At 50.1% G+C, this 23,754-nt stretch overlaps 11 protein-coding genes across 11 annotated transcripts; 6 read left to right on the top strand and 5 right to left on the bottom strand.

The window, feature by feature from the left end:
* The first annotated feature begins 684 nt into the window (after positions 1-684).
* On the top strand, positions 685-3,993 carry M438DRAFT_299796 (MFS general substrate transporter). The gene is made up of 3 exons (XM_029902044.1): positions 685-1,181; positions 1,241-1,372; positions 1,419-3,993. The coding sequence occupies exons 1-3, from the start codon at positions 990-992 to the stop codon at positions 3,726-3,728; spliced, it is 2,634 nt and encodes an 877-aa protein (XP_029758839.1). The 5' UTR covers positions 685-989; the 3' UTR covers positions 3,729-3,993.
* A 243-nt stretch (positions 3,994-4,236) lies between these two features.
* M438DRAFT_299795 (Aldo/keto reductase) lies at positions 4,237-5,589 on the top strand. The gene is made up of 3 exons (XM_029902043.1): positions 4,237-4,505; positions 4,558-4,587; positions 4,649-5,589. The coding sequence occupies exons 1-3, from the start codon at positions 4,295-4,297 to the stop codon at positions 5,467-5,469; spliced, it is 1,062 nt and encodes a 353-aa protein (XP_029758838.1). The 5' UTR covers positions 4,237-4,294; the 3' UTR covers positions 5,470-5,589.
* Positions 5,590-5,601: 12 nt separating this feature from the next.
* M438DRAFT_45401 (uncharacterized protein) lies at positions 5,602-6,559 on the bottom strand. The gene has a single exon (XM_029910116.1). The coding sequence runs from the start codon at positions 6,264-6,266 to the stop codon at positions 5,733-5,735; it is 534 nt and encodes a 177-aa protein (XP_029758837.1). The 5' UTR covers positions 6,267-6,559; the 3' UTR covers positions 5,602-5,732.
* A 403-nt stretch (positions 6,560-6,962) lies between these two features.
* M438DRAFT_398237 (uncharacterized protein) lies at positions 6,963-8,838 on the bottom strand. Its single transcript, XM_029909351.1, has 5 exons — positions 8,284-8,838; positions 8,033-8,137; positions 7,750-7,977; positions 7,560-7,702; positions 6,963-7,505 (listed from the first exon to the last, which is right to left on the bottom strand). Exons 1-5 carry the CDS (start codon positions 8,428-8,430, stop codon positions 7,094-7,096), a joined length of 1,035 nt encoding a protein of 344 aa, XP_029758836.1. The 5' UTR covers positions 8,431-8,838; the 3' UTR covers positions 6,963-7,093.
* Positions 8,839-8,911: 73 nt separating this feature from the next.
* Positions 8,912-9,563, bottom strand: M438DRAFT_45381 (uncharacterized protein). The gene has a single exon (XM_029910115.1). It carries the CDS (start codon positions 9,395-9,397, stop codon positions 8,966-8,968), a length of 432 nt encoding a protein of 143 aa, XP_029758835.1. The 5' UTR covers positions 9,398-9,563; the 3' UTR covers positions 8,912-8,965.
* Positions 9,564-9,825: 262 nt separating this feature from the next.
* Positions 9,826-11,808, top strand: M438DRAFT_276878 (amino acid transporter; the record flags this gene model as incomplete). Its single annotated transcript, XM_029900880.1, has 8 exons — positions 9,826-9,984; positions 10,040-10,110; positions 10,165-10,278; positions 10,340-10,368; positions 10,431-10,484; positions 10,537-11,102; positions 11,159-11,323; positions 11,374-11,808. The coding sequence occupies 8 exons, from the start codon at positions 9,826-9,828 to the stop codon at positions 11,806-11,808; spliced, it is 1,593 nt and encodes a 530-aa protein (XP_029758834.1).
* A 1,515-nt stretch (positions 11,809-13,323) lies between these two features.
* On the top strand, positions 13,324-15,180 carry M438DRAFT_336630 (uncharacterized protein; the record flags this gene model as incomplete). Its single annotated transcript, XM_029903907.1, has 2 exons — positions 13,324-13,398; positions 13,456-15,180. 2 exons carry the CDS (start codon positions 13,324-13,326, stop codon positions 15,178-15,180), a joined length of 1,800 nt encoding a protein of 599 aa, XP_029758833.1.
* Positions 15,181-15,838: 658 nt separating this feature from the next.
* M438DRAFT_321749 (subtilisin-like protein) lies at positions 15,839-17,827 on the bottom strand (the record flags this gene model as incomplete). The annotated part of the gene is made up of 3 exons (XM_029902932.1): positions 17,252-17,827; positions 16,941-17,120; positions 15,839-16,888 (listed from the first exon to the last, which is right to left on the bottom strand). The coding sequence occupies exons 1-3, from the start codon at positions 17,810-17,812 to the stop codon at positions 15,839-15,841; spliced, it is 1,791 nt and encodes a 596-aa protein (XP_029758832.1). The 5' UTR covers positions 17,813-17,827.
* A 697-nt stretch (positions 17,828-18,524) lies between these two features.
* M438DRAFT_276767 (DEAD-domain-containing protein) lies at positions 18,525-20,484 on the top strand (the record flags this gene model as incomplete). Its single annotated transcript, XM_029900874.1, has 2 exons — positions 18,525-18,747; positions 18,800-20,484. The coding sequence occupies 2 exons, from the start codon at positions 18,525-18,527 to the stop codon at positions 20,482-20,484; spliced, it is 1,908 nt and encodes a 635-aa protein (XP_029758831.1).
* Positions 20,485-20,585: 101 nt separating this feature from the next.
* Positions 20,586-21,978, bottom strand: M438DRAFT_346901 (cysteine proteinase). The gene has a single exon (XM_029905787.1). The coding sequence runs from the start codon at positions 21,597-21,599 to the stop codon at positions 20,604-20,606; it is 996 nt and encodes a 331-aa protein (XP_029758830.1). The 5' UTR covers positions 21,600-21,978; the 3' UTR covers positions 20,586-20,603.
* A 167-nt stretch (positions 21,979-22,145) lies between these two features.
* Positions 22,146-23,479, top strand: M438DRAFT_406855 (glycoside hydrolase). Its single transcript, XM_029909868.1, has 2 exons — positions 22,146-22,908; positions 22,965-23,479. The coding sequence occupies exons 1-2, from the start codon at positions 22,368-22,370 to the stop codon at positions 23,291-23,293; spliced, it is 870 nt and encodes a 289-aa protein (XP_029758829.1). The 5' UTR covers positions 22,146-22,367; the 3' UTR covers positions 23,294-23,479.
* The last annotated feature ends 275 nt before the right edge of the window (positions 23,480-23,754 follow it).

Genomic DNA, 23,754 nt, shown 5'->3' with positions numbered 1-23,754 from the left:
TTGTGCCGTTGGGGTCACAAACAGCGGATATAAAATGTTGATCTGTAGAATGGTGAAGACGCGTAGATCACTGCAGTGTAAAAGTTGCTTGCAGACGTGTACCCAAGCAGGCGAGGTGTCGATGCGAGGTTACAGCGTTGACAGCGCGGATATTTCAACCAGTTGCCCGAAAGAATTGATGGCACCGCGGGGTCGGTCGCGATGAAGGGTCAAAGCTCGCTTAACAACGCCATGGGATTGGTAGAGGATCTGCCATCAAGACGTCAACGGCGGACATGCTTCTTGGCTTCGCTCTTTTCGCGAGGAAGGAGCGATGCGGTCAAGACTCGGAAGGAGCTTCTACGGAATAATATCCGCATGGTCAGCAGAGAAAGGATCGAAATAATCAGTCGCCAGTCGCCAGTAGGCTGTCAACGCGTGACGGGCACAGGATTGAAGGTGGCCTTCACCGCAAAAGCGATGGGTGTTTTTGGGTGGCTTTGGTGGCCCATATGCACGTCAAAAGTCTCGCAAGCGCGCTAAGAAAGCCGTGCCCGCCAGCCGGCTCAGTCTCCACATCTCAAAATCTAATTGTCTGGGGAGGTGGCAGCGCTCGGAAGGAAAGGGCGGGTGACGAGGAGAGTCAGGACAAGGAGATCAGGCCTCGTTCTTCTCTCCTTTGCCTTTTCTCTAAATCCGCCTCCGCGCCTTGACTCTTAACCCTCGATCAAATACACGTGTCGCCCCGCTCTCCCGCCTGCACTCGAGCCTCTCAATCTTGTCAACTGCTGGACTCGACTGCTGCTGCTCTCTACCGACGACTCGTGGGGAAGGAAAGGGCTGTCGCAAGAGAAGGCTTCGTCATCAAGACATTCACAACTCCCACACACGCTCTCCGGGCCACACCTACTATCACGGACTCGACAGTCATCGTACACGCCGCCCCTCGTTCTGGAGAATGGGTTGATTCATTATCGTACCGCTCGCCTCTCGCAAACTCGTCTCTCGACATGTCGGATCAAGACCAGAACCAAGGCATGACCATAAGTGGCGGTGGCTACGATTCGCGCAGCAGCGCCGTCTTCGCCGTCACCGTGGCCATGATCACCTGCTCCACCGTTTTTGTTTTTGCCCGCATGGTCTCTCGTGCTGGAGTCGTCAAAAAAGTCCTTCTGGATGATTATTTTATGCTTGTCGCTTGGGTGAGTTTGCAACGAGGTACTGATCTGCCAAGCCATGTCGCTGACTAGGTCTGTCAAAGTTACTCGCCTTTGGCTTGTCGTTCTCTATCTGCTTCGGCACCTTCGTCGGACTTGGTCGTCATGAAGACGATGTGCTCAGCTCATGGCAAGGCTCCTTGAGGAGATCGCAGTACGCTTTTAGCGTGTTATATGTACGTTCATTGGTATCCTCTCGAGAAGTCAAGCTTATTGTTCTAGAATCCTGCATTGATGGCTGAAAAGACATCCATCCTTGTCTTTTACCTCAGTCTGTCAAAAACCAACAGGACATTCCGATGGGCCACTATTGCGACCTTGTTCGTTGTCAATGCTGCCGGAATCGCCTTGACCCTCGTCACCTTGTTCCAATGCAGCCCTGTTGGAGCCGCTTTCAGATATCCAGTGCCAGCCGTCCACCACTGCACTGATATCATCACCATTTACCTCTCTTCCGCGCCTGTCAACATCATCACTGATCTCGCCATCTTATTCCTGCCTATGCCCATCCTCACTTCGATGCGATTGCCTAAGAAGCAGAAGACCATCCTCGTCATCACTTTTGGTTTTGGTCTATTCGTGGCCATTGTCGACATTGTCCGAATCGCTTATTTGCAATCTGCTTCGACTTATCGACTGAACCAAATTCTCCATTTCCAAAAGGACAGCAGTACGGGACGCGATGCAGATGTCACTGATTTTTCATGGTATGCTTCATATTCATTTATGTGGTCTGCTATTGAGGTCAACGTTGGAATCATGTGTGCATGTGTCCCTGCTCTGAAGCCTCTAATATCTCGATTCATGCCACATCTTCTGCGCGACGAAGGCGATGTCACCGAGAAACATTCTTCAGTCGATCGTATGCCCACCTTCGAGATGGCTGTCGCCCAAAGAATCCCATCAATGCCAGACCCAGCCTATCTCACCACACAGCCGTCTCGCGAGCCTGCCGAGGAGGGCGACATGGGCATGATGGATTTTCTGACCACTCCCGATATGGGAAACAACACGCTGGAGCGATCACAAACCATGTTGACCAACTCCACAAGGAACACCCGCGCAGAAACACCCACTTTCTTTGACTTCGTGAACATGAAGAACCGCAAGAGCTTCGTCCACATGACTGCAAGAGAATCGCTATTCCCAGTCATCATGGTCACCGTTCTCTTCTTCATTTGGGGCTTTGAGTATGGTCTTCTTGACGTCCTCAACAGGCAATTCCAGGAGGTCTCTCACATGTCCCCGGCACAGTCTGTGAGTATCCACAGTGCTTACTTTGCTGGCTACTTCTTTGGACCCCTTACCTTTGGTCGACTTGCTCTCAAGCACTATGGATTTAAAGCATGTTATATCATTGGTCTCAGCATATATGCTTGCGGTATTCTGGTTTTCTGGCCCGCCGCTGTTCTGACATCTTTCCCGGCATTTATCATCGTCAACTTCATTGTCGGTTTGGGATTGTCTACACTGGAAATCTCGGCGAATCCGTTTATCGCTCTTTGCGGTCCGATGGAGTATGTCGAAGTTCGCTTGAATCTCAGTCAAGGATTTCAGGCGATTGGAACTGTCGTCGCACCTCTCATTGCTCAAAAAGCTTTGTTCGGCCAATCCAACGATGCCCCCTCGCTGATCAAAACCCAATATGCGTATTTAGGAATTTCATTATTTACTGTCGCTCTTGCAGTCGCGTTCTTCTATGTCCCGCTGCCGGAAGCTACCGACCAAGAGCTCGAAGATGCTTGCGAGCGCATGGACAACGCCAATTATGCTTCAGTCGGTGGAGTCCGAGTCATCTGGTACACTCTAGCTTTAGGTGCCTTCGCAATGTTCTGCTACGTTGGTGCACAAGAGGTCCTGGCTACAACCTTTGATTCCTACCTCGCCATAGTCGCCCCGACCTTCAACGAGACCAATTACATGGCTATAGGGCACACTTTGTTCGCCGTATCCCGATTTGTTGCTGCAGGAGCAGGACTAATCATCAAGCCTCGACTTCTGCTTGTTTTCTTCCTTACAGGCACTATTGTCTTCTCCGCTTTGGCCATGAATTTCACCGGGTCAACTGCTACAGCAATGGCGCTCATGGTCTTCTTCTTCGAAGGCCCACTTTTCGCCCTTCTGTTTGCTCAAAGCATCCGAGGCATGGGCAAATACACGAAAGATGGCAGTGTTGTCCTTATTGCAGCTGTCTGTGGAGGTGGTGTCTTCCCGGGCTTCTCCTATGTGGCCAGCAAGGCACAAAACTCGCAATACGCCTTGTGTGTGTCCGTTGCAGGCTTCACAGGCGCCACCTTATTACCCTTTTTCCTCAACTTCAATCCACTCGCTCGTACTCTCTGCGATCCCCTCAAAGATCCTAGCGAGGTCACCGAGGAAGATTTGCCAGGCAGCTCAACGAGCAGCGTTGCCAGTCGAGCTCTCAGCTTTTTTAGCATTCGCAGAAAGAGTGCAGGCGAGATGAAGACCGAATGGCGCGAACGTCAAGCTTCGGCCGACAGTACTGCATCGCCTGGCACCTACCCATTATGAACAACCATCTACCATCACGACAATCTATCACGACCGTTTTTTTGTTTCGCCTTTTTTCAGTTTACGACTAAGATACCCACGTTGGAACGACGGGCTGGAAGTATGTTATTAGTTGCTATTTAGCATCGGCGTTTATTGGAGTCGTTGTAGGAATCTAGCTGCTTTCACTGGGCGAGACCTAGCGTTAAGCTGCTGCGATTGAAATAGTGTACATAGAACGAACAGATTCTGTAAATAATCCAAGCGATAAACCTACAAGCTACCTAGTTTGATTTTTCAACTTCTCTCTTTCGACGGACATAAGAAGCGACTATTTGAAAACTCCAGACATCATGTACATGTCATACAGTAGTCATTGGCCAATAGTTCCATTCGTCAATGACAAATGTGGTGCGGAGCAGTTGAAGGAGCAAGCGGGCATTCGGAGCTGTTCTAGCCTATCTCCGGACCCTTACGTCAGAGTCCACGGCAGTTCGAAGAGGTGAAGGTGGATATATAAACATAGTTACAACATCAACTAGCTATCGTTGTTTCAAGTGAATCATCAAAAGAAACAATTCAACAATATGCAGCAAGTCGTCAATACCGTCAAGTCCGCCATTGGCGCTACCAAACTGCCAACGGGCCAGTTGGGAAAGAATGGTCCTTATGTCACCAGAATGGGTTATGGAGCCATGGGATTGTCAGCATTCTATGGCAAACCTAAGCCCGATGAGGAGCGCTTTGCCGTACTGGATAAATTGTACGAGCAGGGAGAGCTTTTCTGGGACACAGCAGGTGATTGAGCTCGAACTTGCTGATGCTGTACATACCAGCTAACCACGAATAGACATGTACATGGACAATGAGGATCTGATCGGTATGCTGCTGAAAGATCTTGCATCGATGACAATCTTAGACAACTAACACGGATTAAATAGGAAACTGGTTCAAGGCCAACCCTGGCAAGCGCGAGCAGATCTTCCTGGCCACAAAGTTCGCCAACCTTCGTGACGAGCAGGGCAACCCCATTGTTGACTCAAGCCCTGAGTACGCTAAGAAGGCATGCGACAAGTCGCTGTCACGCCTTGGAGTCAACAGCATTGATCTGTATTACGCTCATCGTCTCGATGGAAAGACCCCTGTGGAAAAGACTGTCCAGGCCATGAAGGAACTCAAGGAGGCCGGCAAGATCAAGTACCTCGGTCTGTCAGAGGTCAGCAGCGAGAGTTTGAGACGTGCCTACGCCGTACACCCCATCACAGCAGTCCAAATCGAGTACTCGCCCTTCTCTCTTGACATCGAGAGCGAGCAGATTGGTCTGCTCAAGACATGTCGCGAACTCGGCGTCGCTGTCGTTGCATACTCTCCCATTGGTCGCGGTATGCTCGGAGGCACCATCAGATCTCCAGACGACTTCGAGGAGGGAGACTTCCGCCGTTTCGCACCTCGCTTCAGCGCTGAGAACTTCCCTAAGAACCTCAAACTCGTCGACCAGATCACCGAGATCGCCAAGAAGAAGGGTCTCACTGCCTCTCAGATCACCCTTGCCTGGTTGATGGCCCAGGGCGACGACATCTTCCCTATTCCAGGAACCACCAACCTCAGTCGTGTTGACGAGAACTTGGGCGCCCTGAAGGTCAAGCTTACTGATGAGGAGACGAACGAGATCAGAAAGGCTTGCGAGGCCGCGGAGGTCGCTGGTTCGAGATACCCCGAGGCTTTCTCCAAGGCCTTGTTTGCAGACACCCCTGCCCTTTGAGCTTCGAAGCTGATAACCTGATGGACCTTGTTACGTAGCAGTCGTTTGACGAACGCTTAATGATCAAATCACTTACGACACTGAACATGTATCGAGGCTAGACATTGACCTTTCTCACGTAATACTTCGTCGCCGATATCAAAATGCCGTACAGGCTTACGAAAGTACTTCTACGAGACATCTTGACTGACGAAGCTCATCCGGACTTGCATACCAAGAGCAAGCAAAAGCGGTCGTCTGCACCTGGCCTCGAGGTTATGAGATCAACTTTGGGGTAACGCATCCCGAATATAGGCGGTTCTTATGGACTGCGTGGTGCCTGAAGTCACTAGAGACATCGTGGACGATACGAAGTCACGGACAAGTAAAAGTGCAACCTCGAGCAGCCCAGATCTTCCGTGTGCACAGCATGTGGATCTGTTGTGTTCACGCAGACGTACCTCCACGTCATTCAAGCTCGCAAGTCTTATCCACCTCTCGGGCATGAAAGGAAGTCTATGATGAAGATGAGGTAAGAAAGCATGGACAAAGCCCACCCGCGATGATTTTCTCCATGTCGAACGGGAGTCAAGTACCAACAGACAGGACATCTCCTCTCCAAGGTCTTGTATGTAGGACAGATGGCTTGGTGAATCTCTCGACAGAGTCCGGAGGCGTACCTGTTGTGCATTCAGAGGCTTGACAATCGTCAAGTACGAGGCCGAAGCGATGACAATACCTGGGCGCCGAGGCAAGCCTGTGACACGAACATGGCTATCTGTTAGAAGTGCCGAGTGTACCGAGTACGCCCCAAGCATGACCGAGGGCAAGGGAGCATCTTACATCCGTTCAGGAGTTATGGACTTGTGCCGATGCGAGCTCGTCAACAGTTCGGTACTGTAGCCAAGCGACAACGCCTTACGGCTCAGAAAAGTTCGGTGCATGCGATTGATCCGGCGAGTAGTCTGCCATAGTTGTAGCTGCGGACGTGTATGGTACCACGTGTCTGGTCGACAGATAACATGGCTGATAGCGCGTGGCATTGAAGCACAGCATAACGGGCCCCTGCGAGCAAACGATACTTGCAGCTCGAGGTGGAGAAGCAAGAAGGAGAAATTCTTGGTACATGGTTCTCAGACGTCGAACTGACAATGAATATCATGTAGGCTATGGATTATGGGCTGCACGTGGCAATGCAGCCACCGACCGCTTCATGCGCCCAGATGCATCCACTTCACGCAGGTGCTTGTTTCCGGCTGATCGACCGGATATGTGATACATGAGAATAGAGTCCTTGCATTGAGCTAGGGCAACTATGTGCTTCAAGTTTGCAGTAGTTTTCTAGGAGCGATTGCGTTGGAAAAGAAACAATGCGCGCAACACAACGGAAGATGACTTCTGCGTTGCATCGGTATAAGCATGATACATGAAATGGAGATTCCTAAGGTCTTGCATTCTCGTCTTGTTGTGACACCCCAAGATTTAGGCATGTTCTCTCTTGCCATTGTCTGCATGCGTTCTGTGCTGCGACTGACTGTAAATGGGGTAAGAATATTTAACATGTCATTATGTATGCGTAAATACGTGGCGTTGATATGTCCGAACAATCCTTGCGCGCAAACCCAGAACTCCTTCAAGCAAGTCTTCAGTTTTGGGTGACGGCTACAGTAACTTCACGCCGGACAATCAGTTCCTGCGATCCGCCTGACGCACGATGGGCTTCATTGTTGGTCTGCTTGCCCGCTCCACGGCAGACCGTCCTCGTACGGCCCAAAAACTGCGGAGTGAATGATTCATTTCGCGATCTACTTCTTGAGGTGTCACCGGAGCTGTTGGACCGGCTGTTGCGAGATCCATAGATTATGCTGCCGAAAGCTGTGCCGCCTGTTGTAAAGCTACGCATGAAAGCTTGAACGAAAGGTAGGGTTGCTGATAAGAGGCTGTAGCAGATCGACGCTTGCTGCCAGACGATGACCTTCGAAAAGTGGTGTGATCGATCGTCGGAGCGTACTGCTTTGCTGTAGACCTTCATATATAGTATAGACAAGGCGATCATACTTCAGGTCCAGATCAGCATTGGTTAAATCCGTGACGATGAGTATTTCACATACGGCATTCGATACGCAAAGGCTGAGACAACAAGCATTTTCTTGCTGGTTTTGATTCGAAGATGGCTCACGAGGTAAATAGGCAAGCCCATCACAGCAGCTTCAATGCAGATTGTGATTGCAAAGATGGCTCTCCACCGATATATCTACGCCAGGTCAGCGAATTGTAACAAAAACCTAATTAAAAACCTACGTCATTAGGACATGTGTGTTCCTGTCCTTCGAGTATATGTGTTGATGGACAATTGGACTTGACAGCGGCGACTGCGAGGACGAGCCATGCTGAGATGACACCGAGCAAAATGTAGGATCCGATCTTGTGTTTGGTATTGGTCGAGAATATTCTTCTCATCAGTAGAGTCAGGGATAGGTTTGTTAACCCCATCGTGAGGAGATAAAATGTTTGGCTGGCGACGACTGCCTGTATCTCGATTGTCAGGAATCTGGTCTGATAAAGGGACGTTCAGAATACTTACCCGAGCCATACTATTGAGGTGCTCATGTCCGACTATCGCCTCCGGCTCACCAAGGCCATTGTTGAGTGCCACTATCAAGGATGCCCATTGCGCGAGAGCTGTGACCTATCGCTGCGTCAACTATTTGTTCTCGACATATATCATGTTGTTCGTGGATATAATGGAGCCGACTGGACACTTCGAGTGACAAAGTCAAATTGCATAGATGAGAAGAACCACAACGGCTAGATGCCAGAAAACGGAAGACTTACATGTGCGATGGTAATGGCGATATCATCTATTCCATAGTAGCCAACTCTTGCATAAATTCGAAGAAACCAGGTAAAGCATGAATAGCTCAAAGATATCAAGACTGCAATCCAAAGGTGGGCTGGAGGTCCCTGTGCGAACCGCGCCATAATTGATAGACGTCTGGCGATAGAGGTTGCGCCCTAATTGAGGTATTGGCAACCAAAACCAAGCCTTCCGACTACTCTTAGCGAAATTGAAAAAGCAAAGGCCGAGAAAGGGGGACGCCCTAGCCTACGACAATGTCTGGACCATATATGACACGGTCTTTTGGGGGGTGTCAGGCGAGGGCTGAGGATGGATGAACAAGCGGCTGTTTGTGCAACTCAAGATTATGCGCTCACCCTGCAAGGTGAGTAGCGAAACATGCCGAGTATTACAGGCGTTTATCATGGGAAAGAGGACAGCCAACGACACAGACTTGGGTCCAATCCACGATGCGGTGGGAGATTGGTGGAGGCGAACCATGGCCTCTTCTCAGCAGCGGTCAATGGGTCGGACAGACTGTCAGCAGGAGATGAGATTATGCAAGTCATGACGAACTACTTGAGTGAGCACGAGAAAGTTGTGCTTTATACTGTATTGAACGGCATCGGCACTGCTTTACTTCCGGTTAGCCTCGACCATTGCATAGTCGCGATCTTGTCAAATCTGAGCGCCTAGACATTGAGATTCCTCGTAAGTGATCTTGAATGAGAGGAAACGACATCCCGGTTTGTGTCCTGCAGAGTTGCGAGTGGGAAGCTGTTGTGTACCCTCGGAAGACGTCGCCCATGGCTTGGCGTTGTCAAATCTGCAACCCTCAGTGCAAGCCCTGCAACCGAAATGGTTCACTGAAGCAGGAGCATCTGCAAGGTGTTTGCAGAGCCACCAACGCAGACTACCAGCCCAGTCAAACATTGCCGCTGTCAATCCCATATTGACCTTGGTCTGGCGCGTTGATCGAAGCCACATTGGCGCAAAATTCCTTGCTTTCTCTGCTTGCTCACAAGCAGAGGAAAGCCATAGAGACCAGGTCAGGTATAGCAAAGTGATTGTCCGAGAGTGCATCGGCTTTGAACAATAAGGCGACACCATGGCGTGAGAACAGTCAGTTTTACCTCTTCCCAGCAATGTGCAACATCCGTTTCTGCTGAGGATGGTGCGAGGTGACCTCTAGCCCCCGTCCTTCGTAGCACCATGACTCCATGGTTTGGTGGGATGCAAGGTGGGTAGTTGCAGCAACCCTTGCGCCGTCTATCAAGGTGCGATTTTGCTAGATTCACTCGGCGCAGATTTGCCGTCCGTTAGCTCCTTCCCTTAACAGTTGCCGCCCAAACACAGACTGTGAGGAATCGTCTCTCCGAGGGAGTTGACTTATTTATCCTTGCATGCGTCCTGTCTTCTTCCGAGTACAAACTCGGTGTGTAACTCCAACCAGACGTTTGTCCAATACTTCGTTTTCTTTGGCCGACTGCTCGCGCGAACCTCTCCTCTCCACCGACATGTCCTCCACCGCCATTGAGATGGATAGTATCAAGCACTCTTCGTCTGTCCAGACCGCCAGTTCGTTCGAGCACCAAATCGAGGATGCCGAAGATGCAGCAACTATTGAGGCAACCAAGGGCGGCACCAAGGACGATGATTATGACATGCGTCGTATGGGAAAGCTTCAAGAGCTCAGAGTCAGTGTTGAACTCTTGAAACACCATATACTGCACCATACTCACCGAAAACCAGCGTAACTTCCGTTTTGTCTCCATCTGGGGCTTCAGTCTGTTGTTGGGCAATGCTTGGGTGGTCGCTCTGATGTTTGTGATGGCCAAATATTGAACACTCCACGGAAACTGACCAAACCTTAACAGCTCCTCAAATGTTACTCTCGCCAATGGAGGAATGGCCGGTGGTGTTTGGATGTTCCTTATTGTCGCGGTGGGAATGTTCTTCTGCATGCTTTCCATGGCCGAAATGGCATCAATGTGGGTCTTGCGTGACATTGAAATATCGTGCATGGATCTCGATCAGCTAACGTTTTCGAAGGGCGCCTACAGCAGGTGGCCAATACCATTGTGAGATTATTCCATCTGCTAACCATGCCATGATGAAGCGCAATGACTGACATAATCAACAGGGGTTAGTGAATTCGCTCCACCGAAGTACCAACGTTTCCTTTCGTACATAGTTGGTAAGTAATTACTCATTCTAAGACTCATCACCCTTACTGACCTGAGTCGCAGGTTGGATGTGTGTTCTGGGATGGCAGGCAGCCATGTGTGCCAGCGCCTATACACCAGCACTCAACATTCAAGGTCTGATCGCCCTCAACATCGAAGGCTACACACTTCCTGGATGGCACGCGGCTCTCATGACCATTGGAATTGTCATCATCTGCATCTTTATCAACACTGTGGCCATCAAAAAGTTACCGTTGCTCGAAGGCTTCATGTTGTTGTTCTTCTTTTTCAGCTTCTTCACCATCATCGTCGTTCTCTGGGTCATGGCTGAGAGAACTCCTGCAAAGAAAGTCTTTACCGAGTTCAGTGACAACATGGGTTGGGGTAACGTCGGATTGTCTACGTTGGTCGGCATTCTATCTCCATTCACCACCCTTCTTGGCTCCGATTCGGCTTGCCATCTTTCAGAAGAGCTCAAAGATGCATCCTGGGTCCTTCCACGATCCATGGCAGCCACTGCCGTCGTCAACTATGCTCTAGGGTTCGTCACCGTTATCACCCTCATGTTCACTCTCGGAGGGTCAGTTGAGTCCGTTCTCGACACTAAATTCGGTCAAGGATACATTCAGGTAAACAAGCGACGATCCATGTTTCTGCATTGGGACGACACTAACACAGCATGCAGGTCTTTTACAACGCTGTTCAGTCAAAAGCTGGTGCATCAGGTTTGACAGCTATTGTCTGTGTCCTGCTATTCTTTACTGCCATCAACCAAGTCACAACAACATCGAGACAACTATTTGCTTTTGCTAGAGATGGCGGTCTCCCATTCTCTGCTTTCCTTGGCCGAGTAAGTAAAACTTTGATCTATCTTCCGAGTACAAGAACTAACTTCGACAGGTGCGACCTGGCATGGACATTCCTCTCAATGCTTGCACTGTAACGGTGGTTCTTACTGTTCTCATCTCTCTCATCGTCATCGGCTCGAACACAGCTTTCAACGTAATCACCAGTCTGTCCAGCGTCGGTCTTCTGACCTCGTACATCATTTGCATTGGATGCATGGCTCGCAAGCGGATCTTGAAGGAGTCTCTCCTGCCTAGTCGCTTCAGCTTGGGTCGTTGGGGTCTCGCAATCAACTTGATCGCCATCACCTTCTTGTCCTTCTGCTGGGTCATGCTATTCTTCCCATCCAGACCTCATCCCGATGCCAAGGACATGAACTGGACTATTCTCATCTACGGAATTACTTGGATTGCCGCAGTCGTTTACTACAAGTTCAAGGGCAAGTACGACTACGCTGGTCCCGTCGAGGGCATTAGCAAGGACTACTAAAACACCGCATCTCTGGGCAGTATGGGTGGAAGAAATCCCAGTAAGGTCATGTTGGGATGCTGCACAGTGAGGACAGCGATGAATGACGGCAGGCAGAACCAAAAAGATTTTCACGAGGTTTATGGCGAATGGATCAACGGACTTTAGTGTAACTAAGGGTGGACGGTTGCTTTCTTATTTGATCTTATCTTTGTGTCAGTAACGTCGCTTGGGCGTTTTGGTGAAGGGGTTATGCTCCATAAACAGTCTTTAATTCAAAATCGGTTATCTCTTACTTGACATACTAAACATGTTAGTTTCGATGAATATGGTGCTCCTCACCTGGCCGACAGCGCAGAGATGATCGCATTTCTTCGTGATCTGAGACATACACTGGCAGGACCTGCTGGAAGCCCGTCTCTGCAAAATGATCAATCGTTCTTATCAAGAGTTTCCAGCTTTGGGCATCATCCAGATATACATTGGGCTGAAGGCCCACCTCTCGAGCATTATACACCATCGAGTATCACTTTTGCCCATGGAGACATGGTCGAGTGTATGGCGCCCAAAGTGTATACAATCAGGGTGACCCCGCCAAGCCCGCTGCAAAGGCAGCTGTGAAGTCTTGGCAGCTTTTAAGTTTTGGAGTTTTCCTCCGCCTAGAATAAATTCTTTCTACGGCGTGCTAAAAGGATACCAACTAATTCCTGCATATCTGGCTTGGTTTCTACAGCAAAACAGTGCCCACGAGGGCAAAAGGATGGTGAAGATGGTGGGATTCGAACCCACGCGGTTGCCCACTAGTAAACTCATTTCAGGTGAGCCTGAAACTAGCGCCATAACCACTCGGCCACATCTCCTTGGGATCTGGGGAGGTGGGATGGTATATAGTGCTCGAGAGGTGGAGGTAGAGGTGTCCTGTGGACTTGGGTGGGAAGTTGGCGGAGTTTGGGGGAATGTGGTGAAGCGTTCAGGTACCCCCTCGGGACGCTGGCACGTCGTGAACAGATAGGAACATAAAGACAGCAGCGTGACACAATAGTCCAAAGGGAGAAGGTCGTTGTGATAGTGGCGGTCCTGCTGAAGACGACTCGAGACCTGCCTTGGTCAAGCCAAACAGAAAGGGTGAGCGTCGCGAGACGAAATGTGCGGCATCGTGAAGCAGGATTTGAAATTCGATAATCGTTGACTCGTATAACTCGCGTCCACAACTATAGCCCTTGGTGACGATAGATGGTGGATGTCAAGTTTTTGTTGGAACTTGGGAGGTGGTGGTACGTAGGCAGAAGACGTTGTGCCCGACTTTCCGCGGCATCGCGAATAGAAATCGGGCCTAACTCAAACCAACGTCATGTCAACAGCATAGCAGGTTGCAACATTTCGTAAAACAAAAAATTTCCGGACGGTTCCACGTAGAAGAATTGGAAATAGAAATAGCGACCGATGTCTTTTGGGTTGTTTAAGCCTTCTCTTTCTATTCCTCGCATACTTCCAAGGCAATTTACCTATTCCCGAGCATTCAGCAATACAATCAGAATGGCTGGCGATAAGACTACCAAATTCAGCCATCTCCCTCTGGCAACTAACAGACCTATGGAGTGTGCATTGACTGTGAGCATATCACAAACAGCTATGTAACCTTCTGACGCTGCTGACATTATATTCCAGGGCTCTGAATTGCTCTCATGCGCTTATCTCAACAAAGGCAGTGCTTTTACTGCCGAAGAGCGTGACGAATTCGACCTTACCGGATTACTCCCATCAAATGTCCAGACTCTGGATGAGCAAGTCAAGAGAGCATATGCTCAGTACAGCTCTCGTCATGACAATCTCGCCAAGAACACTTTCATGACCAGCTTGAAAGAGCAGAACGAGGTGTTGTACTACAAGTTGATTCAGGAGCACTTGAAGGAGATGTTTGGTATCATCTATACGCCTACCGAGGGCGAGGCTATCAGCAACTACTCGTCACTGTTCCGTCGTCCGGAAGGCTGCTTCCTGAACGTCAATGAGCCCGATAAGGTCGAGCGAGACATGTCGCAATGGGGCGGATCGGAGGACATCGATCTGATCGTTGTCAGTGATGGTGAGCAGATTCTTGGTATTGGTGACCAAGGTGTTGGAGGTATTTTGATCTCGATCGCGAAGCTGGCCATTTACACTCTCTGCGCCGGAATTCACCCTCACCGTACACTACCTGTCGTTCTCGACTGTGGCACAAACAACAAGGACCTGCTCGACGATGACCTCTATCTTGGTCTCAAGCAAGAGAGAGTCAGAGGAGAAAAGTACGACAAGTTCGTTGACACTTTTGTCAAGACTGCGAGAAAGCAGTACCCGAACGCCTACCTCCACTTTGAAGACTTCGGTCTTCCCAACGCTCGCCGTATCTTGGACAAGTATACCCCTGAAATTGCTTGCTTCAACGACGATGTTCAGGGTACTGGATGTGTTACCTTGGCAGCTATCTACGCCGCATTGAAGGTTGCAAAGCTCGAGATGAAAGATATTCGTGTCTTGATGTACGGTTCTGGAACCGCAGGCACTGGTATCGCAGACCAAGTATCGGACGCGATTGCTGTCGAGTCAGGCAAGTCGAAAGAGGATGCTATGAAGCAGATTTGGTGTGTTGACAAGCCTGGTCTCCTTCTTGAATCGATGAAGGACGACCTCACACCTGCTCAACATCCTTATGCACGCAAGGACTCAGAGTGGGAGAATAAAAAGCACGATGACCTGCTCGAGATTGTTCGTGAAGTCAAGCCTCACATTCTGATCGGCACATCTACCAAGCCCAAGGCTTTCACGGAAGAGGTTATCAAGGAGATGGCCAAGCATACTGACCGTCCTATCATCTTCCCTCTTTCCAACCCGACAAAGCTTCACGAGGCAGACCCCAAGGACCTGTTCAAGTGGACAGAAGGCAAGGCACTGATGGCAACCGGATCGCCTTTCGACCCTATGGAATACAACGGCTCGAAGTACGAGGTTGCAGAGTGCAATAACAGCACCACATTCCCCGGTATTGGACTGGGAGCCATCCTGTCGCGCACCAAGCTCATGTCACCACCTTTGCTAGTTGCAGCAACCAAGGCACTTGCAGCTCAAGCACCTGCACTCAAGGACGAGAACGCAGGATTGCTGCCAGATGTTACTAACGTTCGCGAGATCAGCGTCAAGATCGCTGCAGCAGTGATCAAGAAGGCTCAGGAGGAGAACTTGGCTCAAGAAGAGCACATTCCTGATAACGATGAGGATCTGGAGCAGTGGATTAGAGCTCAAATGTGGGATGCAGAGTACAGGCCATTGAAGAAAGTTGAGCATGGACAGGCTACTCGTGAGGCCAAGGGTCAAGCTGGCACCAAGGGAAAGACCTCAAAGGCATCGAAGTAGAACAACTATGGATCGATAATATGATGCCGATGAATGCAAATGTCGACTGGGGTACGTTGACACGGAGGACATCCAGAAGAGGTTTGACGATTGCTACGAGCTCGACCGTAAGAAGGTTCTTGAGGGGCAAACGATGAAACATATCCCGATCATTTCTGGTTCTCTGAAAAGATAAAAGCATGACACGGCTGAAAGAAGGACCCAAGGGGCTTAGCAAGCTACTAGAGTAAATCATGCCAATTTCAAATCTTGGAATATGGAATAGGAGAGTGTTGTGAGCTTCTGTCACGACGAACGGGGCAAACCCTACGTTGCAGACTCACATCAGTCGCCGGAGATACACGCTTGTCACTTGACAGATCGATCAAGGTACTTTCTTGCACTTGTCATAAATCTGCTTGAGCTCTTGCTTGTCACCTCTATCTAGGATGAGAGTCACACCAGAGTAGTTCGGAGTGTGTACGAGATATACTTGGTATCATTCATTGAGACCATAAGAAACAGATAGGATATGTCAGCGTGATCGTCCAGATTCACCAAAGAATGTTTTTGTTCTGCGACCTGGCATACTACCTATAGTCCCCGCTGAGCGAACCGTATCATACCCTGTGTGCGCGGAATGCCTCAGTAATGAGCTTGTGCAAGTTCTGTAAGGTGGTCAGCAGGTGTCAATGATGGTAGGGACAGCTTCAATCACCGGAGTACCGAAGCCGGTTACGGCATCCCAACCGACCGCAGCTGGAAATCCGGGGGTATCACAACCAATCGAGGATCCAGTCGTGATGTCAGTAAGCGCAGCGAAAGCTCCACCGTATATCCATGGGTTCAGAAATCCAAGGGCGGGCTTGCCAGCTGCAATGAGTGCATCATTCACTAGAGCAATGATTGCTGCAAAAGTAGGCCCAGATGCACTCGTGCCTCCGATAGTGGTGACATTGCCTTCCCAGACAATTACATCGTGATTACCTTGGGCCGCAACGTCTGGGTAACCTCGGCCGGTCCGATTATACAGTCCTGCATAAAGATCTCCTATGTTGTTGATGTACTTATCGACAGCAGAGGCCTGATATGCTGGAACGAGAAAGTAATTGGAGAAGCCAGCACCACTCCCGAACCGTGTCACTGCGATCTCAGGCTGGAACCCCTGCGTACCACCTACACTTGTGACCCAAGGGCAAGATGCAGGAAAGGTGGGAAGAAACATGGCGTGGGAGGTATTACTGTTTGAGAAGCAAGCTCCGTCAGCGCCCACACCAGAGTCACCACTACCGAAGATGACTGAGATTCCGCGGGCACCAAGTTGCTGGAACCCATCACACACTCGTTTCGCATATGAGTATGGCACCGTCTGTTCGTCATCGCCGTAGGAAGTGCTGATCACTTGAGGCAAGTGCTCTTGTGCCAGAACATAATTGAGCCATTCGAGGTAAGGCTCGTTCGTATCTGTAGGAGTGGCGAGATCACTCAAAAAGGGTGGCGATCCGCCAGTTGACCATGACATGAATCTTGTTGGCCAGCTAATGCCGATGGCCAACTCGCCATCGAGATCACCTTCGATGTTGAGTCCAGCGTCGAGTTGATCGGCGTCTAGAGATCCCTGCTGGTTTTGAGCGTTTGCGATGTTAATAATCGGAAACGTGTCCGCAACCCCTACTGCTTCCGGACGAAAGTTCTGGAGAAAGATTTTGATATCAGATCGCTTTTGTGTCTAACAATTGTTAGCTGCATGTCTCTGATTTTGTGACATTCAAGAAGCACACCTCGTTTAGGTAATTCGTAACACCGATCATGTTTCTCTGGGGTACTTTTGGCACGTAATTGATCGTCCCATACAGGCAACGCAAACACTCGAGGGTTGTGGCAGTGACAGTGGCGCCTGCAGAATTGGTGCCAGTGACATTACACACTACGTTGATCTCACAAGGCGTGATGATCGAAGACTGCAGACATCATTCATGTTAGATCGCTTTGGAGGAAAGTCTGCGTTGCGCAGACTTACATCGTTTGGAGCCGCTCTCCACCATTGCTTGTTATGCCATTTTATCGGTCCACGTTCGGGTTTTGCACCGACTGTATGCTTGGAGAGCCGGAAGAAACATGTTGTGGGCTGAATGACATCGATATGTTTGTGCAGATGCTTAGGTAAGGACCACTCTGGAGTTCGAACCAATATCGAGCCATCGTTGTGACCATACTTAGAATATGTAGTATTCAGAATGGTCTCAACCTTGCGAACAGGTAAGCGCACGTTGATCCAGTCACCTGTTGAAGTGAGTGTAGTGTTATGGATACCATGGTCTGAAAGCCAGCTTTGAACCATATCAATGCTTTGCTCTGAGGGCGCAACAATGCTTCGAATCTCAGCGGCGGAAAGGTATTGGCCATAGCGCGCGTGAGATGGATCTGAGACTTCCATAACACGTCGTTGGAAAATGTCCGGATTCTGTAGATGGAGGCCAATGCGAAGATCGATGAGATGAGAATCGGGAAGGGAGGCTATTCTGGTCCAACCTTGAGGTATAATGTGTCTTTCCTTGACTGCGAAGATCTCGGTGCCCCATGTCGGTGCGGCTGCAGCGCCTTCTAGAAGAAGAGCAACCCAGCTAACCACAGAGAGATACATGGAATGCATGGAGAGTATGGAGTGAAAGGATCTGCCCGCAATGAGCTCCAACACTGGAATATCCAGAAGAAATGAACGAGGGACGAGGCACCTCAAGTAGAATTACCCAGCATCCTGGAAGTTCATCAGACGCGCCCCCAATAGAGCTACATGTCAGTGGATTACAACATGGCATGCGTACAGCTGAGTAATGCCACTAAAAGAGGTTGCATGGTTCTGCGGTAAGCGACTACGGGAGTCCGAAGCTATCTAGCAAGGATTCGCGCAGAGGAATTGGGAATTTGCAGACAATGTCAGAGTACATGCATGCAAACAGGAAGCTCGTGTATTGACGAATTAGCACGGTCTCTGTAGACCAAACTGTTTAGGTAGATCTGCCAGCGTCTTTCGAGGGATGAGTCCAGCAAGGCAACACCATCCTTGCTATCTGGGTAGAATCGAATCCAGATAATCTATAACCAGGAAGCGCATGGAGATGATGGTGTCGAGTGAGGCAATGATGGACCAGCAATTATTCGGGCCACTGACGGTATAAATTCGAGGGCCAGCGAAGATCTTGAAACTTTGGACCTCAAAAGGTGACCCTGTCTGGAGCGGAGAACGGTGGCTTGGCATTGCAAAGTCCGGGGCGACAGTCCGAGCGGCTTGCGGGTCGACAAAAGTTCTCGAATTATTTCTTACAAGTGCAGCAAACACCAAATACCACAACAACAATCACACAATGAAGCGCAAGTTGAATGACCAGGATGTGCCCGAGGTGGCAGACGCCGTAACAACGACAACTGAAGAACCAACCGAGAAGAAGGCGCCGACGGCAAAGACATTCGCCGAACTTGGACTGGATGCGCGCCTTTTGCAGGCAATCAACAAGGAGAAGTTTGCCGCGCCGACACCTGTACAAGCCCGTGCCATTCCTTTGGCTCTGTCGGGCAAGGATATTCTTGGTACGCTTCGAAAAGCTCGGTAGAGAAGTCAGCAAAGACTAACAGTCAATAGCACGCGCAAGGACCGGCTCTGGAAAGACAGCAGCATACCTCCTCCCAATCCTTCAGTCCATCCTTCACCGCAAATCCACACAACCCTCGTCAACGAAGACAACATCGGCGCTGATTCTGGTACCTACTCGCGAACTTGCTGGACAGGTCGCAAAGGTCGCTCTGTCGTTCGCTGCCTTCTGCGGTCAGGAAGTGCGCATCGAGAACCTTACCCGCAAGGAAGACGACAAGGTCGCTCACGCCCGTCTGATCGAAGCCCCCGATGTCGTTATCGCTACACCCTCGAGAGCAACCAGCCTCGTCAACGCCTCGCTCCTGCAACTCCAAAACCTCAGCCATCTCGTGATCGACGAAGCCGATCTCGTTCTTTCATACGGTCACGATGAAGACCTGCAAAACCTGTCCAAGGTCATTCCCCAAGCCGTCCAGATCGTCCTTATGAGCGCCACTCTACGAACTGAGGTCGACACACTCAAGGGCATGTTCTGCAAGGATCCCGTTCTGCTCGAACTTGACCAGGAAGAGAAGGAACAATCATCTCTCACACAATACGTTGTGCAATGCGGAGAGGACGAGAAGTTCCTGCTCATCTACGCAATCTTCATGCTCAAGTTGATCAAGGGCAAGTGTATCGTCTTTGTCAGCGACATTGACCGCTGCTACCGTCTTAAGTTGTTCCTCGAGCAATTCGGCATCAAGAGCTGTATCTTGAACTCGGAATTGCCCGTTAACTCAAGACTGCACGTGGTCGACGAGTTCAACCGTGGTGTCTACGACATCATCATTGCTAGCGACGACAGCGAAATCGTTGGAAACGAGGAGAAGTCGAGCCGCAAGAGGAGGAAGGTCGAGGCTGTCGAGGAGGATGACGCTGAAGCCGCTGCCGTCGAAGGCGAGGCCACAGCACCCGAGGAGACCGTCGCCGAGAACGACGAAGAAGAGAAGGAAGAAAAGACATCAGAAGAAAAGCCCAAGAAGAAGCAAAAGCGCTCAAAGCTCGACAAGGAATTCGGTGTCTCTCGTGGTATCGACTTCAAGAACGTCGCCTGCGTACTCAACTTCGACCTCCCCACCTCATCCCGCAGCTACACCCACCGCATCGGTCGTACCGCCCGTGCCGGCAAATCCGGCATGGCCCTCTCCTTTGTCGTCCCCAAGACCCTCTACCGCAAGCACAAACCCACCACCATTCCCTCAGCCGAACACGACGAAGAAGTCCTCGCAAAGATCACCCACCAGCAAGAAAAGAAGAACCAAGAAGTCCTGCCATACCACTTCGACATGAAGCGCCTGGATGGCTTCAGATACCGTATGAGCGATGCCCTCCGCTCGGTCACCCGCATCGCCATCCGCGAAGCCCGTATCCGCGAGATCCGCTCAGAACTGTTGAAGTCGGAGAAGCTGAAACGCCATTTCGAAGAAAACCCTACAGACTTGCAACATTTGAGGCACGATCAGGAAAGTCATGCTGTACGTGTGCAACCGCATCTGAAACACGTGCCGGAGTACCTTTTGCCCGGTAACTCGGCGGTGGCACAGGGTGCTGGGGATGGCGGATTCGTTGGCTTTGGCAAGAGTGGAGAGAACAGGATCAGGAAAGCGAGAATGCAAAATAGAATGAAGGGTAAGGGCAAGGGAAGGAAAAAGTCAGACCCGCTGAAGTCGTTGAGTGCGAAGAGGAAGTAAGGGGGTTCAAATTCAAGCGTGTTGATAGTTCTTTTGATATCATAATCATTGCTCTTCTTTTTCCTACCTACAACTATCATGATGGTGTATCGTGTTTATGTGACGTCTAGAGTCTACATCTATGCGATCTCGGAGACCATGCCGTGTATGCCTTTTCTTTCCTCTCCGTTTAGCTTAATGCCGAACTCCTCTTCAATCACGTTGATCCTCTCTTCTTCCGAGGTCAATTCCCTGTTGATCAACGCTTCTTCTCCTACGCGTTTCTTGTAGTCCGTCTTGAGAATATGGGTATGGCCTACAATGCTGTCTCCACTCTCATCCAAAATCATCTTGAGACAAACAGGCATCTTAGTAAACCAAGAGTCCTTATTCGTGCTAGTCCAATAATTCATGACTTTGAAATCAGCCTCGAGGAACTCTGCTTCGCTGAAACAGTAGCAGGGAGAGAAGTTCTGATGGCCATTACGCTTCTCATAGACCCAGACCTTTTGATCCGACGCGGCACCTGGGATGGCCGAGTGGATCACTCTGGCATATTGGTTTGGAGCAATGTTCAACTTGCCCTCTTCGTCGTGTTGGAGAGGAAATGGGGCGGTGGGGCCACCGGAGCCGAAACCGACGTCGACGTGATATTTGAGGTCGGGGTTGTCTGGGAAGGAGACGAGGTTGACCATATGACTGAAGCCTGAGAAGGAGACGTCGGCCAGAGGAGTATCTTCGCCTGTGCTCACGGAGCTACTGATGCGAGCGCCGTGGCTGGTGACTTGAAACCCGAGACGGCGTAGGACATTGGCGAAGAGAGCGTTGTTGACCATGCAATAGCCACCTCGTCCACCTTTTCCACCTTCTCTTGTTACAATCTTCTCGAAGACATGTTCGGCGTCGATACTGATGCTATGGTGGGAGCTGTAGTGTAGGTCTAGGTTCTCGAATGGAATGTAGGCGAGGTTGTAGCGTTGTAGTGCACTCAAGAGTTCCAGTCCAGTCGAGGTCTGGGAAGCGACCTTACTGCTGGCTTGGCCGGGGTCATGGCGGTACCTCTCGGGGAGGTTGATGCGATTGTAGTACTGATGGATCTGGGCAGCTGTGTAGCCCGTACGCGGTTTGTTGCTCATGGTGAATATGGTGATGCATTCTTAGGATGGGTGGGAACGGAAATAGAGTGGGCACGTTTCATGACGATGCCATGATGGTGGAGATCCGGGGTCTGAAGCAAAGATCGACTTGGACAGCCTCCTTTCATCTTGACTTCTGCCATCTCTGCTTGACATGATTCACAGTCGCAATCAGCTCGAGACTGACCTGGACGAAATGACAATCTTCTGAGTTGTCTGTAATCCTGATAGGAGGGCGCGCGGATATGTGTATCGATAGATGATTGCAGTCAATCACGATACCAACGGTCTAGGCTCAAGTCGCAAGAGAAGTTGAGAAGAAAATGCCCAAGTTTCATCTTGATATTATAGGACTGAGCCAGCATCTCAGCATAGACTAGATCTCCGCACAGGGGAATAGCAGCGCCTCTGTAGGTCCAAAGAGTATAGTGTGTCAGTCGTGCAATTGTTGCGCGATGGAATCCACATAACTTCGGCCGCCGTTACAGCCATAGTCGCACCCCCTTTAGCCTCATCATTGTGGACTGTAATCAAATTCATAACAGAAGGTAATTCTTGGTCGTCGCTTCCTTTTCTCTTCTTCCTCTATTCTCGTCTTCAAAATCAGTGATTCGGAACTTTGATTCTTCTTCCCTCCAACCAATTACCTTTCTGCATCGAATACTGCATTTTCATCAACATATACCACGCGTACATTGCTACGAATAGCATACATTCCGCCGTATTCGAGACTCTCCCCGACGACCGCAACCCAAACACAACTTCACCATGAAGTTCTTCAGCGCCGCCGCTGCACTATTGGCCGCAGTACCCTTCACCAACGCCTACTGGAAAGGCTTCAACATCGCCGCAAACAACCCGGACGGATCATGCAAAACACAAGCACAATGGGCGTCCGCCTTCCAAAAACTCTCCTCGCTGCCTGGTCACTTCACGTCTGTCCGCCTGTACGCATCGAGTGATTGCAACACACTGGCTCTTGCTGTCCCTGCCGCCCTCTCAACAGGTACCCAACTGCTCGTTGGTGTCTGGGCCGAGGATGCTGCCCACTTCAAGGCAGAGAAAGATGCACTCGAGAGTGCCATCAAGAGATATGGTCAAGATTGGATCATTGCCATTAGTGTTGGTAGTGAAGATTTGTACCGCAAAGACACCAACCCTGGAGCACTCGCCCAAAAGATTTATGATGTCCGTGGCATGGTTCGTGCTATGGGTGTGAAGAAAGACGTTGGACACGTCGATACCTGGACGGCATGGGTAGATGGTGCAAACACTGAGGTCATTAAGGCATCCGATTTTATCGGTCTTGGTAAGTCCAAGCCTGCAACATGGTCCTCTTGTGTGCAGAAAGCTAATCAGTTCCAGACGCATACCCGTACTTCGAAGGAAGCAGTATCGAGAACGCGAGCAACACCTTCTGGAGCGCAATCAACAAGGTCAGAAACGTTGTCGATAAAGTCTCTCCTGGAAAGTGGGTTTGGGTCACCGAGACTGGCTGGCCCGTCAGCGGTCCAAACTACGGCAATGGTGTCGCCAGTGTTAAGAACGCTCAAACATTCTGGAAGCAGGTCGCCTGCGCTGCCTTCAAGCAGATCCACATTTTCTGGTATGTTCACCAGGACTACCAAGAATCACCCAGTTTTGGTGTCATCGACCGTAACGGAAAGGCCATCTACGACATTCAGAACTGTTAGATGTTGGATAGATGAAGTGGTGGAGGAATTGCCGTTTTTATACCCTGTATCTTGATACATTCTGTAACGAAGCTTTTGTTAACATTCAAATCGATGTATTCGAGTTCGAAGGATGCATTTGTATACAGGTGATCAGATTGAGAGTGCTCGAGGACCCGTTCATAATGCAGATTACTTTTGATCCAGAGCACGCCCTCCAGGAATAATGACCACTTGACGACTCTCTCTCTCTCTGCGGGCCTAGCTCTGTCTTTGACAATCGTTGTGTATTTTGACAGATACAAGAGTGACTAGCTTTAACATATGCAGATGCTGGATAGCACTTTGCTGTCTGTCGAGAAATCCAGGGGTCTGGGCCGAGCACATTGATGGCTCACGACGTCATCATCAGCGGATCGAACGTGGCATGTCACAATAAATGACGCTCACAAGACGCAAGCTCATATGCATATAGCTCTTCA

Source organism: Aureobasidium pullulans (genome assembly GCF_000721785.1).
Source record: "Aureobasidium pullulans EXF-150 unplaced genomic scaffold scaffold_13, whole genome shotgun sequence".
In the NCBI taxonomy this organism is placed as follows: domain Eukaryota; kingdom Fungi; phylum Ascomycota; class Dothideomycetes; order Dothideales; family Saccotheciaceae; genus Aureobasidium; species Aureobasidium pullulans.
Note: the sequence above shows the minus strand (reverse complement) of the source record. Positions and strands in the feature narration are given on the sequence as shown.

What these genes read in the sequence shown, in the direction of transcription:
- M438DRAFT_398237 (XM_029909351.1), bottom strand. Translation starts at nt 8,430, where the DNA reads ATGGCGCGGTTCGCACAGGGACCTCCAGCCCACCTTTGGATTGCAGTC. An exon ending in AACACACATGTCCTAATGAC is followed by an intron (nt 7,703 to 7,749) that starts GTAGGTTTTTAA and finishes GACCTGGCGTAG; the next exon opens with ATATATCGGTGGAGAGCCAT. An exon ending in GCCTTTGCGTATCGAATGCC is followed by an intron (nt 7,506 to 7,559) that starts GTATGTGAAATA and finishes CTGGACCTGAAG; the next exon opens with TATGATCGCCTTGTCTATAC.
- M438DRAFT_45401 (XM_029910116.1), bottom strand. Translation starts at nt 6,266, where the DNA reads ATGCTTGGGGCGTACTCGGTACACTCGGCACTTCTAACAGATAGCCAT.
- M438DRAFT_406855 (XM_029909868.1), top strand. Translation starts at nt 22,368, where the DNA reads ATGAAGTTCTTCAGCGCCGCCGCTGCACTATTGGCCGCAGTACCCTTC. An exon ending in ATCCGATTTTATCGGTCTTG is followed by an intron (nt 22,909 to 22,964) that starts GTAAGTCCAAGC and finishes AATCAGTTCCAG; the next exon opens with ACGCATACCCGTACTTCGAA.
- M438DRAFT_45381 (XM_029910115.1), bottom strand. Translation starts at nt 9,397, where the DNA reads ATGGTGTCGCCTTATTGTTCAAAGCCGATGCACTCTCGGACAATCACT.
- M438DRAFT_299795 (XM_029902043.1), top strand. Translation starts at nt 4,295, where the DNA reads ATGCAGCAAGTCGTCAATACCGTCAAGTCCGCCATTGGCGCTACCAAA. An exon ending in GCTTTTCTGGGACACAGCAG is followed by an intron (nt 4,506 to 4,557) that starts GTGATTGAGCTC and finishes AACCACGAATAG; the next exon opens with ACATGTACATGGACAATGAG. An exon ending in GGACAATGAGGATCTGATCG is followed by an intron (nt 4,588 to 4,648) that starts GTATGCTGCTGA and finishes CGGATTAAATAG; the next exon opens with GAAACTGGTTCAAGGCCAAC.
- M438DRAFT_299796 (XM_029902044.1), top strand. Translation starts at nt 990, where the DNA reads ATGTCGGATCAAGACCAGAACCAAGGCATGACCATAAGTGGCGGTGGC. An exon ending in ATTTTATGCTTGTCGCTTGG is followed by an intron (nt 1,182 to 1,240) that starts GTGAGTTTGCAA and finishes GGTCTGTCAAAG; the next exon opens with TTACTCGCCTTTGGCTTGTC. An exon ending in ACGCTTTTAGCGTGTTATAT is followed by an intron (nt 1,373 to 1,418) that starts GTACGTTCATTG and finishes TTATTGTTCTAG; the next exon opens with AATCCTGCATTGATGGCTGA.
- M438DRAFT_346901 (XM_029905787.1), bottom strand. Translation starts at nt 21,599, where the DNA reads ATGAGCAACAAACCGCGTACGGGCTACACAGCTGCCCAGATCCATCAG.